The sequence below is a fragment of the Aedes albopictus genome, chromosome 3, assembly GCF_035046485.1.
Source record: "Aedes albopictus strain Foshan chromosome 3, AalbF5, whole genome shotgun sequence".
Classification (NCBI taxonomy): domain Eukaryota; kingdom Metazoa; phylum Arthropoda; class Insecta; order Diptera; family Culicidae; genus Aedes; species Aedes albopictus.
Window position 1 is genome coordinate 41,135,938 of NC_085138.1, and position 19,371 is coordinate 41,155,308.

Here is a 19,371-nt window from a genome sequence, read left to right on the forward strand (position 1 = left end):
GCCGAAGATACCATATTTATAAATAATCATGATCCTGAAATTTGTAAAATTTAAAATTTGTTTTCACTGTAGCTACGCTTAGTGGTAGAATTTCCAATCCATTACGACTCCAGCGCTGCTCTCTCTCTTGCTCAAACAGTATGGCACACCATCGAGAGTGTTTGACGATGCTATCCGCTCGGCCACAAGTTTGCCATGTAAGTAGAACAAACATATACCCACACATAAATTGTACTCATTGTCACTATGTTGTACAGCCACGACGCAAAAATTAGCTTGTTCAACAAAATGGGTAAACCTGAAAGTTATGGCAATGAATCCTGAGATAAATGAGATATTTAATTTGCATGCTCGGTACCGCCACCTACATGTGGAGTTCCAAATTATACGGTCGATTAACTGTAAGTCGTTGATCTACCCAACAACCTTGCCGAAGACTCCATGTTTCTTTGAGCTCAGAATCCTGAAATATTGTTGGAAGTTAGGTAGCGTTGAACGCTCGGGTAGCGTCGAACCTTCAGGTACGTGAATGGCTGCAGTATTGTTGGTAGGTACAATTGTTGGAGAGATGGCAGAGGTATGAAGTTTAGAAGAAAAATGTTGAATTGTATATACCTGAATGGAATAAAGAGTGTGGCGGTTGCAGATTGAGGTATCAGTCGGCAGCCGTCTAGTTTGATGGAAGATGTCTAGCGTTTTATTTTCATTGTAATTTAGAAACAGGCATCGATGGAGCTAGCCTCGCTATGGCCTGAATGGCCATGGTGGACTTGACTTCTACAAATATATGACATATACAATTTTACCAATGCCATCTACGCATGGCGAATTTCCAAATTTAACGGCCCATGGTCAGTAAGTACTTGGCCTATGCAATAACATCTTTCTAAGTGATCAGAACCCTGCTATACATGAGATATATGAAATATGTGTGCTCAGTAACGCCACCTATACGTGGAGTTCCAAATCAAACGCTACATCACCTGTAAGTCCTTTGCGTACTCAACAACTATGCCGGAAATAACATCTTTCTAGGTGCTCAAGATCCTGATATATGAAATATAAAATTTGCACGATTAGTTGCGCCATCCTATGTGTGCAATTTTCAACCAAACGGTCAATTATTAGTAAACTCTTGACACTATAAACTACTTTGCCAAAGACACCACATTTTTATGTGGTCATGATCTTGATATAAATGTGATCATATACCTAATACTTACATGCCCACCAGCGCCACCTATGTGTGAAGTTCAGAATCAAACAGACCAGCATCTGTCAGCCTTGAACAACTCAACAACTTTGCCGAAGATACCATGATTCTAGCCCAGCCAACACGAAGTCGCATATGATGTAGAATAAGATGCTAACGTGGAGGCCATATGCGTACATGCCTCCATTAAACCGCGTGTAAAGTGTACGCATATCGCCTCCACTTTAGCATCCTATTCAGCATCATATGCGACCGTGTGTTGGCTGGGAGGTGATCAGGATCCTGAGATATATTAATATAAAATTTGCTCGCTCAGTACCGCCATCTATGTGTAAAATATTTAAACAAACGGTCCATCATTAGTAAACACTTTACCTAATAAACAACTTTGCCGAAGACACCAACATTTTATGTGGTCAGGATCTTGATATATATGTGCTCAAATACTGAATACTTACATGCTCACTAGCGCCACCTATATATGAAACTCCGCATTAAACGGTCCAGCATCTGTTACTCCTTGACCAACCCAACAACTTTACTGAAGACACCGATATTCTAATAAATCAGTATCATGCGATACAGAAGAATGAATTTGGGGTCCAAATGGACCCCAGGTTTCCGAAATGGACCATCATTTATTTTTTAATCATCCTGTAGAGGGTTAAAAATACCATGTTTTTAGAGGTAACTCGAAACTTTTCATTGGGTGTGTACCTACAACCACTCCATGACCAAATGCTGTTAAATGCAATTAATGGAAAAATGCACTCCACTGTTCAATATTAATACCACATCAATTAAATCAACATTTTGCCGCCATTGTGCTGTGGATGACATTAATGCCCGTTTTGTGCCTATCTGTGTAGGTGTCGGTGATGGTGATCAAACCGGATCCCATTCCGACAAATTCTCGGCAAACCTTTGCGTGATTTATTGTGTTCCCACGGAGATTTTTTTCCGTTGCTTTTTTGTGCGATTAATTTTTAAAATTATTCATCGCTCGAATTAAGCAACATTGAATAAAAAATGTCCCTCTGCCCGATAAACGAAAACAACAACAAAAAGCGAAATCGTCATTATCATTCCGGTGGGCAAACCGCGCTCGCCGGACTTCACCTGGGATCCTCCTTGGAAAGAGTGCCCAGTCGATTAATTCGACTGATTAAGCCACACTTAAATGCGTTTATCGAATTATGTTCAATGGCATTATATTTTTTTCACACGCCTGCATCAACCACACCCGGCCCCATCAGTGAGTGGCTTCTAGACGAATTAAATAATAAAAATAAAATAAAAAAGCACACCAGCCAATCATCTTCACGGTCCGCTGAGTAGTAATTAAAAATTTATTTCGGAAAATTGTATTAAAATTGCACCGACCGCATCCACCAACATGGGAATCGGATGACCCTGCTGGGGTTAGCACTTGCATTGTTTTTTTTTAAACCACCAACCATAAGCCCAAAGCTGATGCAATACAAATACAGAAAATCTTCATCTTTTTCAGCATATCGTCTCAAATTGGACAAATCTGATCTAAGCTTATGAACAATTTCACAGTGGTTAATGAAAAGCCTGCAAGAAATGACCATTTTGCATTTGCAGATCCTTGACGAACTTAAAGTCACTTACGAGTCAAATTTTTCCATTTTTTTTCTGAAAATTGTCCTCCGAAATTCATAACTACGATATTTCAACTATTCGTTAATTAATTGCAAGCTAAAATGAAATGCAGTCAGAAGAAAACTCCAGCCCAGCTGTTTGCAGTATATTAAGGAAGAATGGATGTCTGATCTTCCACCACAGACAACGAACCTGTTTTCAAATAGGTGAGATTGTTCCTTTCATATATGTTGTGGAGGTGAGAAGTTTCCCAAACGGCTTTAGGACAGAAGATCGAAGGACAAATAGTCGAAGGACAAAAGGTATAATGGAACAAAAGGTCGAATGAACAAAAATTTCAGTAGACAAAGTTACCAGCTGATATATCTCACTAAAAACAAAACATATTTGGTGAGTCACTCATTCAGAAAAACGTTATAGTGCTGGTATAGAAATCATATGCATTTCAGCCACTAACATTTCTATAGAATATTATTCCTTCTTTTGTTTATAGGCTTTCCCAAGTAACAATGGTAGCTGAACATTGAGAGTCATAGCTGAACAATGGTTGGTTATTGGAGTCAATAGCTGAATTAGCTTCCAGAATATCAAGTTAAATAGTAGCTTGTTGAGTGTATAACGTATCTCTTGTACAGCCTATCATCATATGCTGAATATGACACTCAATAGAAAGATTATCCATCTACTCTACAATTCTTTATTAAGCTTATCTTCAATATTGAAATCAATTCAAGCATTAAATAAAGTAAATATTAAAAAACAACTGAAATAACACTCAGTAACATGTGAAAAAGTGTTGAGGGCCATATTTTCGAAAAACATAGAAACACAATTTTGTCCTCTCCGATCATCGAACGCTGGATTTCAAAATTGCAGCAGAAGCCACCATATCGAAAAGTAACCTGCACGGAATATGCAAATGATACAGTATCGCTAGATTAAATATTTTTATTTGAATAATTACAAGGCATCAATGATATCCCTAGTAGTAAACAATTACCAGGGGAAAGAGAATCGGTAGGTTCCAGTTCCGTGGGTAGTGAAGGTGATGGTTCGTGATGCGCAACCTGATGAGCCGGCGGAAAAGGAAATCGATTGTTTGTCAGAAGTACTCGGCCCATCAAACTTCTACAATGAAATAACAAGAGAAGCATATAAATTGTCAATTGAACATAATATTAGGCATCAAGCATTAAAAAAATCTCTTACGGGTTATAAAACACCAATACCGAGATGACGATAGAGATATGGATTTTTCACGTCAAAACTGCCAGCGTTCCATAAAAAAAGATAAAAGATACATGTTTTCCACGCCTTAGTAGTATTTCAAGGATATTAACCTGTATTTTTTATTCATTTTGCGTGACTTCACCAGAGATTCACGATTATCAAAATCGAGAAGCACTGAACTGTGAACAAAACAATGATGGTTTGACAGCTAATTCATGCGTTTATATCTAGCACCTACATCGCTTATTCAACCTCAGCACAGCCTTTGTTAAAAGCCGTTCAGCCTTCAATGAGACATGGCAGTATATAACTTGTTCTCCCACGAATCACTAAGCCTGTACCATTCCAGGTGGAGCAGATGCTAAGGTAAGTGACTATGAATCAATGCACCCAAGTTCGATTCTCAATTATAAAAATGATTTATATATTTCTATTTCAGCCACTATGAACTGTATCCTACATCTACGCCTACAAGAGCCTAATGGTAATTCTGGCTATAACTCTATGGGACAAGTTTCAATTTTTTTTGTTAATGTTGTATAAGGGATGATTAATTACTGAATTAAAGATGATTAAGCGACTCCAAAGCTTCAGTTGATCCTTATCTGTTCTAAAAATAGAATAATAAATTATTCCCATTCTGGATATAAGCTCTTATACAACCCTTATTCAGCCACCCGGAGAGCGTAAATCAAGTTATGGCTGAAAAAAATCACCAAAATTTGATGTTTAAGAGTTGAACAAACGATTACAGTTCTTTTGCACAGCTTTTGTTCAAATAAAGGCTAATTTACACAAGCTACATAAGCGCTTAATCAACATCTAAATGTTACCTGAGTTTCTTTCAAGTTGTGTTAATGTAATATTTAACCCTCGAGCCAGGGTTGGTCAGTTCTCGCTTTTGCCCTTGAAAAGTGCAAATTTCAGTGCGGCATAGATAAGTGTGCCTTGACGCTCTTTGATTTCAAAGAGAAATATATCTCTTTACCAAAAAGTGAAACTGCGAAAAAGAGCGTAGTGCACCGAGCTTTTCCCACGAAAAGAGTAGTTTATTTATCCGCACTACCTCTTCTTGCTCGGTTGTGTGGGAAGTGTGAACGAATGCATGTTGCCATGGCATCCACACAAGCTCGAGTACGAGACTCGCGATGAAAATCTGATTTGCTACAGCAAACTGCCAATGTAGCTGACAATTCAATCCCACTTTAAACGAGTTTCTAGGATCATTTTTGAGATCATCATACCATGCAGTGGTGTACGGAGATTCTACTGGGCTTTATTGTAGAAGAAGTTGTCATCAGGCCGCGCTGTAGTTGGGGCCAGACCCTAGGCCCGGTTGAGCAGCAACCGTGTTTAGTAAGAATTTCGTCAGTGCCCTAGTGGCGATAACACTATTGTATACCGTGCCCTGGAACGGACTTGCCATGGTCCGCGTCATATATTGATCTGTTTGAATGAAATGATTCGTTGAAGTCGCGTTTCCTAAGCTCGGGTTTTGGGTTACCCAAATAACTCCAGTCTCAATCATTCGCATACATTTATGCAAACCTGTGACGAACTGGAACTGCCCGAAAACTAGGGAGAGATACACACTACAAAGCTTTCACTACATACACTGGCTGGTACCGTGCTAAGACCTGGTCGACCCCAAGACATCGACTGTATTCCAATCATAACCATGTTCTTGTCCATGCCGTGGCGTGAGTGCGTGATTCGGACTGACTCGGATGAGCCTCGATCAGACCGGAATGGGATCGATGCTTGGGGCCCTTTCATCAGCCACTCTGGTTTCGACAAGGGTTCTAACCAGGGCTACCGATGTTAAAGTAGAGTGTAGAATTTCCGAAAGCTGTTTTCATTTTGTGCAAGCGTACTGTTGCTTGATTGCTCTTTACTGGAAAAGTGTAAGAGAATGTGCTACACTTTCTCGCGGATGAGATTTCACAAAAGAGCATTGTGAAGTGAGAGCGATCATTGGTAGAGCGAATCAGATCAAGCAAGCTGTGGGTGCTGTGTGAAAAAAATGCACTACTCTTTGAGTTCTCCTCAGAGTTGACCAACCCTGCCTCGAGCGATCGCGTTGTTGTATTTTTTGCAAAATGGTGATAAAAATCGCGCTTTTTTACTCAACATTAGCGTGGTGCTGGCGGTGGTGACCAACCATGCGAGTACCGGATGGTCAATGTCCATTTAGTTTATTTTTTGTTTGGGAATTATTCCTTGTTCTTTTAAGTTTTGTTACTGTCATAATTATTGACTCTTTTGGTACTTATTTTTCAATCAGAAATTTTTCCTTCTTTTATTCTACAGCTGTTCCTTCTTACTATACTGCAGAAGTATTCATTGACTACTTGTGCCTAGTGATCATCCCGTCTTGGATTGATAAGTAGTTTCTATGAATTATAACGTATAAGTATGTATGGTAAGTGGGGGCAGGATGGGTCACCTAAGAAATGGACCCCTATAACTGTCTGAATATAAATCGCATTTCTCCGTATTCTACCACGACTCTCAGATACACTAGTCAGCTATGATATAAAAGTATAGAAAGGTCATAAAGTTTGAAACCTGCTTCTTGACAAGCAATTTTCAAAACATGACCCATCTTGCCCCACCTCATTTTTACGGGGGCAAGATGGGTCAGCTATCAGAAAACTCGATTTTTCTCCAACAAAAAATACTATATCTTCTATTTTTTCTCTATACATCTAAGCTTCACAGACGTAAAGATTACATAAAAAAAGTGTTGACACATATCGGTAGATTATTCTCAGAACTAGAAGATTTTTGTTCAGGTAGCCATGAACGGACTTTGAAAACCTATATTTTTGTAGGAAAATTTCAAAAATAGTTTCACAAACTCTCAGTGCTCTAATTGCTTCGATAATGTAGGTCACAGAATAGCCTTTCAATGAAGAATAAAACATTTTCAAAACTATGCAAACATATCGAAAAATTAGGGTGACCCATCTTGCCCCGTCTACACAATACACGTAGTTATATGGAATGCATAGCATAAGGAGTATAAGGGGCTGTCCATAAACCACGTGGTCATTTTTTTGGGACTTCTCCACCCCCCCCCCCCCCCCCCCGCGTGGTCATTAGTCCATACAAAATTTTTTATTCGTCCATACAAAATGGACATTGGCCGAACCCCCCCCCCCCCCTCATGACCACGTGGTTTATGGACAGCCCCTAATGAAAAAATATTTTATTTTTTTCTGTGCAAGGAACGTAAAGAATTTTCAAAACAATATATCACTTTTTTGTGTATCCACTTCGTTCATCTGGAAAAATTATTGAAATATATAGTACGGTTGAAAACAGTACTGACCCATCTTGCCCCCTGACCCATCTTGCCCCCACATACCATATGTAAATAATTTCGTTTTTTTTCTCATATAATACGCAGAGATTTGTCCTTCTCTAGTGCATAAGCTGTTTGGCTTTTTTTTTTTTTAAATCGCTGTAATGATTGTAGTTTCAAATGACAACATTTCAACCTATGATTCATATTTCTTCAACCCTTAGGCTGTTCTTTCAACAAATTTTGTTTTCCACATTTAACTGTATGAATAACATTACTTTTTATCATTCATGAGCATCTATTTTGCATGGCAATGCGATAATAAACTGGAAGCTATTGCAAGTATTAGTAGACACTTTCCTACCTTACAATAATGTTTTTTTTTTAAGTTGTTGAATTTTTTTATCGCTTGTTCTTTTTTTATCGGAATTTTAATTGTCGTTTTTCTGACAAATTCTTATCACTTTATTATGTCTTTCAATTTATGTTTTATATATTTAACTTTTTTCCTTATTTGTCCTTTTGTCCCTTAGACCTTTTGTCATAGATTCTCCCAAACTCTCTTGAGCAAACCACGTTTGTAGGAAGTAGGTAAGCTAAAAGCTAGTGAACTTTATTAGTACAATTCCAGAAACATTATTTTGGTCTAACTTACAATTTTTGCTGACCTTCAAACTGGTGGGTCCTATCACACCAGATCGGGCTTACTACAGCTTTTATGTGCACTGTAGGTTTAAGAGTTCTAAGTTATAACATTTTTTGTTACTGGTGGACATACTTACAAACTTCTCTAGGATTTCAATTATTGTTCCTTGTCTTTAATGTGCTGTATATTTAGCAAAACCTTTGCACTATAGATTTAAGACCAATATTGCACGATACACCACTAAATGACAAGTACTTTAGGGTAAGTTTGAACTTTAAGGACAAGGTATTTGGAGTACATAGCTCAAAATTTCTGGAGCACCGTTTTTTAGCACCGTTGAACGGATTTGGGAGAAAATGCATCACGCTAACTGTTCAGTGGTTGTCAACAGCGTGATGTATTTCAATTCAAATCCGTTCAACGGTTCTTAAAAACGGTGCTCTAGAAGTTTTGAGCAATGTACTCCAAATACCTTGTCCTTAACTATTTATAGCATTAGATACTAGTAATATTTACGATTTTAGTGTAAGGAATTCAGTTGTAGATTTAACACAATGATTTGCACTATTATATCGTTGATTTCAATGCATTTCATCAACTTCGGTTTGTTTTGGTTCTACCGTTCTACGTTCTACATAATCTTTCTTCTCTCCTTTTGCCTGGTCAATCGATCGCTGTAGGGGTCAAGCTTGACCACAGAGGATCGACCACAGTTGATCTGTTGCAGGGGGTGACGTGGCATCCCCCTCCCGTGAATCCTAGTTTCGTCCCTATATCTCAGAGACTTCCGATTGGGGTTCACTCCGCTCCATCACGTTAAAAACTGCCAACTTATCCGCTGGTCGTCGGTGAACTCCTGCATCTGTACGGACCAAGTCCTGGCGGACCCTTTCGTCCTGTCCGGGAATAACGGCTTCAATACGTCCTCGAGTGCATTGGTATTTAGTTATTCCTCCTACTACCAAACAAAGTTGAACAAAGCTACCCACCTTTTCACCTGGCTCCTTCCAACCTTGACCAAAATTGGCCCGATATAATCTACCCCGACATAAGTGAACGGTTGTAGTCGGGCCGCAAGGAATGAGGCCATTGCAGGAGGACTTGGCAGAGCATCTCTGATTCGGCACATCATGCAACCTTTCCTAACTTTTTCCAAAAGCGCCCGTAATATGGAAATCTCAAAGCGTTGGCGAATCTCATTTGTAACTGTCTCTCGGCTGGCGGTCGAGGAAACGACGGTGGTACCAATCTACAAGTAGAAACGTACTTGGATGTTGCCTTTGAAGGATCGCCGGGAATTTTGCTTCCGTGGATGCGAAGGTCGCGGCACCGATCCTGCCGCGTAGATGCAGAACTCAGTGTTCGTTGAGGAATGGCCAATATTTGTAGATCGGGCTTCTTTTAGCGACGTGGTGGTAACGAGCTTCGGGAGGGCCTTGAGTTTCCGACAGTATTGCGATTTTCTTCCGGGAACGCTTCGACCTGTGCGACCTTCCAGAGGATTATCTCAGCTCGTCTCAACTCATCTTGACTGAGGAACTTCAGTTGCAGCGATTCACCCCTCCGTTTACGGCAAATGTTGTCGACAAACCGAAGCACGAACTCTATTGTTCGCTGTAGACGAGACCATCTACTAAAACGAGATGAATCGATCAACGGGATAGCGCAGAATGAGTGTGAACTGGTCGAGTCGGAAGCCGCTGAGTACTCTGGGTAGAGGTGTGAGTAGATCGGGACCTTTCAACAGGTACGAATTGAACGAGACCCTAGCGACTTTGGCTGCTGCATCCCATATCAGACGCATTTTTTCAGGTTTCTTCAGGTTAATTCCTAAGGGAAGGAACCAAGTCTTCTTATGGTCGATAGTGACTACCTCCGATTCGCTGACTTTGCGCACGTAACTGTTTTGTTCAAAATCACACAGATGCTCGTAAATCCGCTGCATCATCGAAGGATTTCAACAAAATTTCTTCTCCAGAGCCTTCATTCGTCGGATAGCCATCGGATATGTCTCTGGAAAACTCGGATCGTCGATTTTCCACAGAAGCCCAGTTTCAAAACCGAGAGCTTTACTTTTTGTTGTGTTCTCCAGCTGGGTTTCCGTCGAAGGGTGGCAGATCTGCCGACGACCTGTCTCGCGGCTATTTGCTGCGAGCTGAGAACCCCTGATTGGCCGATGTTCATCAGCAGTTTCGAGCAGTCCAAAGTAGCGTGCGGATATTCTAATGCTGGAAATCTTGTTCGGCTGCAGAGGTGCCTTACCGGACTCGTGCGAGATGCTAACGTACCGCAAGTAATCAACACGCTTCGCACATTGTACGGCCGTCCGGAACTGCTCATCCGATCCCTACACGAGACGATTCGACGAACTCCGGGGCCCAATTGCTGAAGGAAGCCCTAGGAATTTTCTGGAAGATTTTTTTAGAAAATCCTAGAGAAATTCCCGCAGAAATCCCAGAAATAATCGTTGGAGAAATTCCTGGAAGAATTCTCAGAGAAATTCCTGCAGGAATCTTGGAGGAATACCTAGAGTAATCACTGGAGGAATTCCTGGAGAAATCCCTGGAGGAATTCCTTGAGGAATTCTCGGAGGAATTCCTGATGGAATCTCCAGAGGAATTTTCTGGAGGAATTTATGTAGAAACCTCTAGAGGAATTCCTGCAGAAATTACTTGAGGAATTCCTGCAGAAATTCCTGGAGAAATCTCTGGAGGAATTCCAAGAGGAATCCCTGGAGTAATTCCAGAAGAAATTCCTAGAGAAATTTCTGGACAATTTTTTGGAGGATTTCCTGAAGAAATCCCAAGAGGAATTCCTGAAGGAATCCCTAGAGAAATTCCTGGAGGACTTCCAGAAGGAATTCTTAGAGGATTCCTTGTTGGAATTCGTGGGGGTATTCCGAGAAGATTTTTTTGGAGGAATGTCTGTAGGAATTCCTGCAGAAATCCCTGAAAGAATTTCTGCAGAAATTTCTAAAGGAATCTCTGGAGGAATTCCAGAATGAATCCATTGAGGAATTTCTGGACGAATTCTTGGAGAAATGCTTGGAGGAATCCTTGGAGGAATTCTTGGAGGAATTCTTAAAGGAAACCTTGAAGGAATTTCTGGAGGAATCCCTAGAGGAATGTTCTGGAGGAATTTCTATAGAAATTCCCGTAGAAATCTCTGGAAAAATTCCTGCAAAAATTCTTGGAGGATTTTTTGGAGGAATCTCTGGAGGAATTTCTGGAGGAATTGCTAAAAGAATTCCAGGAGAAATTCCTATAGAAGTTCATAGAGGGTTTCTTGGAGGAATCCATGAAGAATTCTTGGAGGAATTCTTCGACGAATTTTTGGAGGAACCCTTGGAGGAATTTCTGAAGGAATCTCTAGAGGAATTTCTGTTGGAATTCCTGGAGGAATCCCTGCAGAAATTCATGGATGAATCCCTTGAGAAATTCCAGAAGGAAATCTTGGAGAAATCCTTGGAGGAATTCCTAGAGAAACTGCTGGAGGAATTCTTGTAGGAGTTTTAGAGGATTCCGTGGAGGAATTCTTGGAGGAATTCCAAGAGAAATTCCTTGGGGAATTCTTAGAGGAATCCATGGAAGAATTCTTGAAGGAATCCTTGATGGAGTTCTTAGAGGAATTCCTGGAGGTATTCCTGGAAGATTTTTTTAGAGGAATGTCTGTAGGAATTCCTGCAGATATCCCTGAAGGAATTCCTGCAGAAATTCCTAAGCGAATCTCTGAAGAAATCATTGGAGAAATCCTTGGTGGAATTCTTAGAGGAATCCTTGAAGGAATTCCTAGAGGAATTTTCTGGAAGAATTTCTGTAGGAATACCTGTTGAAAGCCACGGAAAAATTGCTGCAGAAACCCCAGAAATAATCTTCGGAGGAATTTCTGGTCGAATTCCAGGAGGATCTTGAGTAATGCCTGGAAGAATTTCTTCAGGATTTGCTTATGGATTTCTGGGAGGATTTATTGGAGAAATTCCTGGTGGAATTCCTAGAGGAATTCTCTGGAGGAACTTCTGTAGAAATTTCTGTAAAAACCTCTGGAGGAATCTCTGGAGGAATTCTAGGATAAATTCCTGGAGGGTTTCTTAGAGGAATCCTTAGAGAAATGATTAATAGTATTGTTGCGAAACTGGCAACCCCGCCAGAGCGAAAACTCAGCGAAAGACCACTGACGGAACAGGAGATCGATACTTGAAACGTCATGGTATAGATAGAAGAAAAAGTACCTAGATGTGTGATGCAACGTTAATGCGGTATCTAGAGTAGCAAAAAATTCACTTTAATCTATTGATTTTACGTGTAAATCGGTGCAAAAATTGGGCTTAGTGAATATTAATTGCAGGTGCGCCCGTCGCCGCTAAAATTCGGGTGGTTTTTATGAAATTAAACCTATGTGTTGTATTCGTAGGTCCTATGCATTGATCGCCAAATCCAGATAGATCTAACCTCTTTTTTCACTCAACCCGACGCAGTTCGTAGGGATCATAATTACTCATTATTAAACAAGAAGTAAGCATCTAATACCAACTAAAGTACAATTAATTAATTATTTCTATATTCGTAGCCCAAAACTGCTAGTTGAGACATAGTTATAATTATTGTTCGGGAGCATTGAATGAATTTGATATATGCGTACTGAAATTGTAAGATATGCCCTACTATTACGTGTTTTCATTCAGTAATAAATTCCCACTTTCAGCTTGTAGCTGTCGCTTACAAGATTCAGCGTATCATTCCACTGTTTCCCCAACAATTCCTACAAGAATTTCATCATGAGCCGAGCGGGCGATCATTCAGCCAGAGGCGATGTTGATGAAACCACCAGCCACGTAGAAAGCCTGGGATCAGCCTCAACCACCGCTAGTCGTCGAGCCAGGCTGCAGATGCAGTTACAGCGGCTCGAGGAGGAGCAAGCCATCCAGAAAAAGAAGGCCGCACTAGAAATAGAAGCGGAGTTTACCAGGAAGAAGTATGAGGCCCTGGAGGCATCCATAGCAGATGATTCTGTGAGCGTGCCGAATCAGCAAAGGGAAGTCTGATAAACAGGTACGTGATTGGGTAGAAAAACTTAACGTTCCGATGGGGGACGGCAATCAAGTTGCCGCCGACGACGACAGAGAGCTAGAAGGCGCGGTCGGTGGGGTGATGAAGAAAACGGATGCCGAGAAGGATCAAGTGAAGTTCAACCCCACATTTCCAGCTGCAGCGAAGCCAGTGGACGTCGGCAGATCGACAGGAATCGATCACCCAGGAAAGGGCAAACCATCAAAATCCGATGACGTAGAGTATCTACAACAAATGCTCGAGCAGTACAAGACGCTGTACTTAGCAGAAAAGCAGAAAAACCAGCAGCAGCCATCGATGCCGGATATTTGTGGCAGCAAAGGAGCATACCCGAAAATGAAGGCCGTCGAGAATGCGGATGAGCGTCCTGCATCATCAACCCCGAAGCCGACTGGGGAAAGGCAGGATGACACCGAGAAGCTACACAAGCTTATGTCGCATTCAGCAACTGACGGATCGGGAGAAGATGTCCAAGCCGGCCAAAGGCCAACTACAGATGGCGTATTTGGGTTACGCCAAGGCATCTTTCGGAGAAGCAACGTTCCAGCCGTTGGTAACGCGTCATTTGCCACCGGAATCCAGCGACCAAGAAGCCCAAGTGACACGGTACCTGATGGGGCACCTATTGGGAGTGTTGACCATCCAGCCGTTCTTCAGATGCGGCCTGAACCCGCCATATTCCCAGTAGCAGTCGGTCCCACGCCTCAACAGCTTGCCGCTCGTCAAATTCTACCCCGAGATCTACCAAGCTTCTCCGGAAACCCCGCGGATTGGCCTGTATTCATCAGCCAATACACGTATACGACCGAAGCGTGCGGCTATAGTGACGGCGAGAATATGATTCGCTTGCAGCGCTGCCTGAAGGGTGCAGCCTGGGAGGCTACAAGAAGCCGCCTGATTCTCCCCGCATCTGTACCCCACGTCATTGAGTCGCTTCGTATGCGCTATGGGCGGTCCGAGCTGCTGATTGAGTCGCTGATTGAGAGGGTCAGGAGCACACCAAGTCCCAAAGCGGACAAGCTGGACACCATCATCGAGTTCGGTACGAAAATTCAAACCTTGTGTGATCATATCACAGCGGCGAACCTTTTGGATCACCTCGGCAACCCGACCTTACTGAAGGATCTGGTTGAAAAGCTGCCGGCGGAGTATAAAATGAGATGGGCGACGTACCGGAGGAATCGACCGCTGGTGAATCTCCAAACGTTCGGCGAGTATATGGAGGAAGTCGTCGCCGATGCATGCAGCGTATCGTCATACGGAGGAAGTGAGAGCGAAAGGTTCGTAAAGCGTGAAAAGGGAAGGACACCCGACCGAACTCTTCTTCATTCCGATGCCGGGGGAAACAGTAACACGTTAGCGAAAAGTTACAGTAACCGGCCCATAGATTCCAGCAACAGCTTCGAGTGTGCGATTTGCAAGAAGATCGGACATCGTGTGAGGGATTGTACGACATTCAAGGCACTAGCAATCGACGAACGTTGGAAAAGGGTTCAAAGTCTCGGATTATGCCGAACTTGCTTGTACAACCATGCCAGACGATCGTGTCGTATCACCAATAGATGTGGGGTGAACGGTTGCCTAACTCGTCACCATCCCCTCCTACATTCCACCCCAAAAGATACAACGACTTCCAACGTACCGGCACCACTGGACCATCACTTCCATAACCGAGACCTTCCATCCTTGTTGTTCCGTATAATTCCTGTCGTTTTGTACAGCGGAGCGAACAAAGTAGCTACGTACGCTTTTCTGGATGAAGGGTCCAATATTTCGATGATCGAACGGCAGTTAGCAGCGACGCTGAAGGTGACTGGCTACCGGCATCCGTTGTGCCTTAAATGGACTGGTAACGTGACGAGGGAAGAGAATGATTCGCAGCGGATTACGATAGAGATTTCGGGCACCAATCAACGAGCACCGAGGTATATTATGACCGATGTTGGAACCGTGGACTCCCTCGACTTGCCCAGGCAAAGTTTGCCGATCGAGAAGCTAGCCGAGAGGTTCGGGAATCTGCGAGGTCTGCCCATTCAGGGGTATCACAGTGTTACACCTCAGTTGCTAATTGGAGTTGACAACCTTAAACTGGCAGTCCCACTCAAGGTAAGAGAAGGCAACGTGGGCGGCCCAGTTGCCGTGAAAACAAGGCTTGGATGGTGCGTATACGGAGGTCATCGGGACGAAAGACAGCTGTCCGTCAACTACCACGTCTGCGAGTGTTCAGATGGCGATTCCCTTGACAAAACATTAAAAGCGTATTTTTCACTTGAAGAAGCTGGAATACAACCGACCGGCGCCGGAGTAACTGCGGAAGATGAGCGCGCCTTACGAATCCTCGAACAAACTACCCACTATGCCAATAATCGATACGAATCGGGTCTGTTATGGAAATACGACGATTTTGAATTTCCTGACAGCTACCCTATGGCTGTCAAGCGGTTCGAATGTCTGGAGCGCAGGTTGGCCAAAGATCCAATACTCAACGAAAATGTTCGGAAGCAGATCCACGAGTACGAACAAAAAGGCTACGCACATCGCGCGTCACCCCAGGAGCTGAATAACGTTGACCTTCGTCGCGTGTGGTATTTGCCACTTGGAGCCGTAACCAACCCTAGAAAACCCGGAAAGGTGCGGCTCATCTGGGACGCCTCTGCAAAGGTTGATGGTGTTTCTTTGAACAGTATGCTACTGAAAGGGCCCGATCAGATGACACTTCTTCCTGCGGTACTTTTCCGTTTCCGGCAGTATCCAGTCGCTGTAAGCGCCGACATCAAGGAAATGTTCCATCAGGTACGAATTCGGCCAGAAGATCGACATTCTCAACGGTTTGTGTATCGAGCTGACCCAACGGCGCCGCTGGAGACGTACCTGATGGATGTGGCCACTTTCGGGTCAACTTGTTCCCCCGCCACTGCCCAATACGTGAAGAATACGAATGCCAACCAGTTCGCACATGAATATCCCAGGGCAGTTCAAGGAATCATCTACAACCACTACGTGGATGACTACCTTGACAGCTTTGCCACCGCAGAAGAAGCTTCCCAAGTCGCGTCGCAGGTGAGAGCGATCCATGAGCATGGTGGATTCGAGATCAGGAATTGGTGCAGTAATCAACGAGTCATCCTGGAACAACTTGGAGAGGTCAAGAAACAAACCGTCATCGATCTTACCTCCGGTACCGATAAACAGTCGGAACGGGTCCTCGGCATTCTGTGGGATACACAAGATGATGAATTCCGATTCAGCACTTCCTTGCCCGACGATATAACCCACCTGCGAACGCATAACACTAAACCGACGAAACGGCAATTAGCGCGGTGCGTCATGTCGTTTTTTGATCCTCAAGGATTTCTGGCGCCATACTTGATATTCGGGAAAGTGCTGCTACAGGATACCTGGCGCTAAGGAACCAGTTGGGACGAACAGATTTGCGACGGAACATTCGAGCGATGGAAGTACTGGCTAGAAATGTTGGACATAATCAACCAAGTAAACATACCGAGATGCTATTTCTCCACGGGTGATCTGACGACTCTGGACATCCACACGTTCGTGGATGCAAGTGAAATAGCGTATTCGTGTGTTTCGTATTTCCGGATTGCGAATCCCTACGGTCCAGCAGAGGTGGCATTCGTAGCAGCGAAGACCAAGGTAGCCCCCGTCAAGCCAACAACCATTCCCCGTCTGGAACTCATGGCTTGCGTGCTTGGAGTACGGCTGGCCAAATTCGTAGTCGATGGACATTCACTTCCAGTTCGAAAACAATTCTTCTGGAGTGACTCCGAAGTTGCAATGAGTTGGATTAACGCGGATCCCCGGAAGTATCGGCCCTTTGTTGCTTTCCGAGTGGGCGAAATATTGGAAAAATCTAACCGCGAGGAATGGCGCTGGGTGTCATCTAAGCTAAACCCGGCAGACGAAGCAACGAAGTGGGGATCAGGACCGTACTTCGACAAGAACAGTATTTGGTACAGCGGACCTGCATTTCTTCGCCACTGTGAAGATCAGTGGCCACCGAGGAAAATCTACGATAAGGTGATGGACGACCAACGCGCCTGCTATGCCCATCGCAATCTACAAATGCCGGAGCAATTGCTGGACGCCGGAAGGTTCTCCTCATGGAAAAGGATGTTACGCGTGATGGCCTACGTTTGCCGATTTGTGAACAATTGTCGAACGTCAAGCACTGGTCAAGAGCGGAAAAGCGATCATCTGACGCAGTCAGAGTTGCGGAAAGCCGAGGAATGTGTATTTCGAGCTGTGCAATGGGATTCATATACTGACGAACTAGCTGTTTTGACCAAGAACCAACGTCTGCCAGTTCAGAAGCGCCAACCATTGGAAAAGACCAGCGCTCTCTACAAAATTTCACCGATGTTAGACGCAGCAGGAGTTTTGCGAGTGGACAGTAGAATCGGTGCAGCTCAGCATGTGTCGGCCGAGATGAAATTCCCGGTTATCCTTCCGAAGCGGCATCGTTTGACCACGTTGATTCTTGAAGATCTCCATCGTAAGTTGCTGCACGCAAACAATGAAGCTGTCGTAAACGAAGTGCGGCAACGCTACTACATAGCACAGCTGTGCACGCAAGTACGACAAGTGTCCCTCCAATGTCAATTTTGCAAAATACGTAGAGCCCAACCAATGGTACCACGAATGGCTCCCCTGCCTAGTGCTAGACTATCTTCGTATGTACGGCCCTTTACTTACTGCGGTCTAGATTACTTTGGGCCCTTATTGGTGAAAGTGAACCGCAGCCACGTAAAGCGTTGGGTGGCCATATTCACATGCCTGACAATACGTGCCGTTCATGTGGAAGTTATCCACACGCTTTCTACCGAATCCTGCATCAAAGGGGTACGCCGGTTCATCTGTCGTCGGGGAAGTCCCGCTGAAATCTACAGCGATAACGCAACTTGTTTCCACGGGGCCGACCGTCTTCTGAGAGAGCAGATCAACAAAGGACTTGCTGCGGAGTTTACAAGCACGCAAACCGAGTGGAAGTTCATTCCCCCAGGCACTCCGCACATGGGGGGAGCCTGGGAGAGACTGGTCAGGTCGATTAAGGTGGCTCTGGCCGCAATCCAGGACGGTAGCCAGAAATTGGACGACGAGTCTTTACTGACTTTTTTGGCGGAAGCAGAAGGTATCGTCAACTGCAGACCACTCACATACTTGCCTCTGGACTCGATCGAGCAGGAAGCCTTAACCCCGAACCATTTTTTGTTGGGCAGTTCGTCGGGAGTTCGTTTACCAATTGTGCAGACAGACAACGAAGTATCTCTTCTGAAAGGTTCGTGGACAGCCATTCAGAAATACCTGGACATCTTTTGGAAGCGCTGGACTAGGGAATACCTCCCGACTCTTACGAAACGCACGAAATGGTTCGGCGAAGTGAAACCGGTTCAGCCTGGAGACCTGGTTCTCATCGTAAATGATACTAAACGCAACGGGTGGATACGCGGTCGAGTGCTTGAGGTATTGCCAGCTGCGGATGGACGTGTACGCCAAGCCATGGTACAGACTGCTGGAAGTGCTCCTACAAGAAAACCAATATCGAAACTGGCGGTCTTAGAGGTATCATCAGATGCTGAAACCAAGGACGGAGTAGGTTCCACCAGGGGGGAGGATGTTGCGAAACTGGCAACCCCGCCAGAGCGAAAACTCAGCGAAAGACCACTGACGGAACAGAAGATCGATACTTGAAACGTCATGGTATAGATAGAAGAAAAAGTACCTAGATGTGTGATGCAACGTTAATGCGGTATCTAGAGTAGCAAAAAATTCACTTTAATCTATTGATTTTACGTGTAAATCGGTGCAAAAATTGGGCTTAGTGAATATTAATTGCAGGTGCGCCCGTCGCCGCTAAAATTCGGGTGGTTTTTATGAAATTAAACCTATGTGTTGTATTCGTAGGTCCTATGCATTGATCGCCAAATCCAGATAGATCTAACCTCTTTTTTCACTCAACCCGACGCAGTTCGTAGGGATCATAATTACTCATTATTAAACAAGAAGTAAGCATCTAATACCAACTAAAGTACAATTAATTAATTATTTCTATATTCGTAGCCCAAAACTGCTAGTTGAGACATAGTTATAATTATTGTTCGGGAGCATTGAATGAATTTGATATATGCGTACTGAAATTGTAAGATATGCCCTACTATTACGTGTTTTCATTCAGTAATAAATTCCCACTTTCAGCTTGTAGCTGTCGCTTACAAGATTCAGCGTATTATTCCACTGTTTCCCCAACAAGTATTCTGAAGGAGTT

General features: G+C 43.5%; 2 protein-coding genes across 2 annotated transcripts; both read left to right on the plus strand.

The window, feature by feature from the left end:
• The first annotated feature begins 13,103 nt into the window (after positions 1-13,103).
• Positions 13,104-16,496, plus strand: LOC134290182 (uncharacterized). The gene has a single exon (XM_062857244.1). The coding sequence runs from the start codon at positions 13,104-13,106 to the stop codon at positions 16,494-16,496; it is 3,393 nt and encodes a 1,130-aa protein (XP_062713228.1).
• Positions 16,497-16,559: 63 nt separating this feature from the next.
• On the plus strand, positions 16,560-19,226 carry LOC134291455 (uncharacterized). Its single transcript, XM_062859212.1, has 2 exons — positions 16,560-18,944; positions 19,011-19,226. Exon 1 carries the CDS (start codon positions 16,560-16,562, stop codon positions 18,795-18,797), a length of 2,238 nt encoding a protein of 745 aa, XP_062715196.1. The 3' UTR covers positions 18,798-18,944; positions 19,011-19,226.
• The last annotated feature ends 145 nt before the right edge of the window (positions 19,227-19,371 follow it).

What these genes read in the sequence shown, in the direction of transcription:
- LOC134291455 (XM_062859212.1), top strand. Translation starts at nt 16,560, where the DNA reads ATGTTGGACATAATCAACCAAGTAAACATACCGAGATGCTATTTCTCC.
- LOC134290182 (XM_062857244.1), top strand. Translation starts at nt 13,104, where the DNA reads ATGGGGGACGGCAATCAAGTTGCCGCCGACGACGACAGAGAGCTAGAA.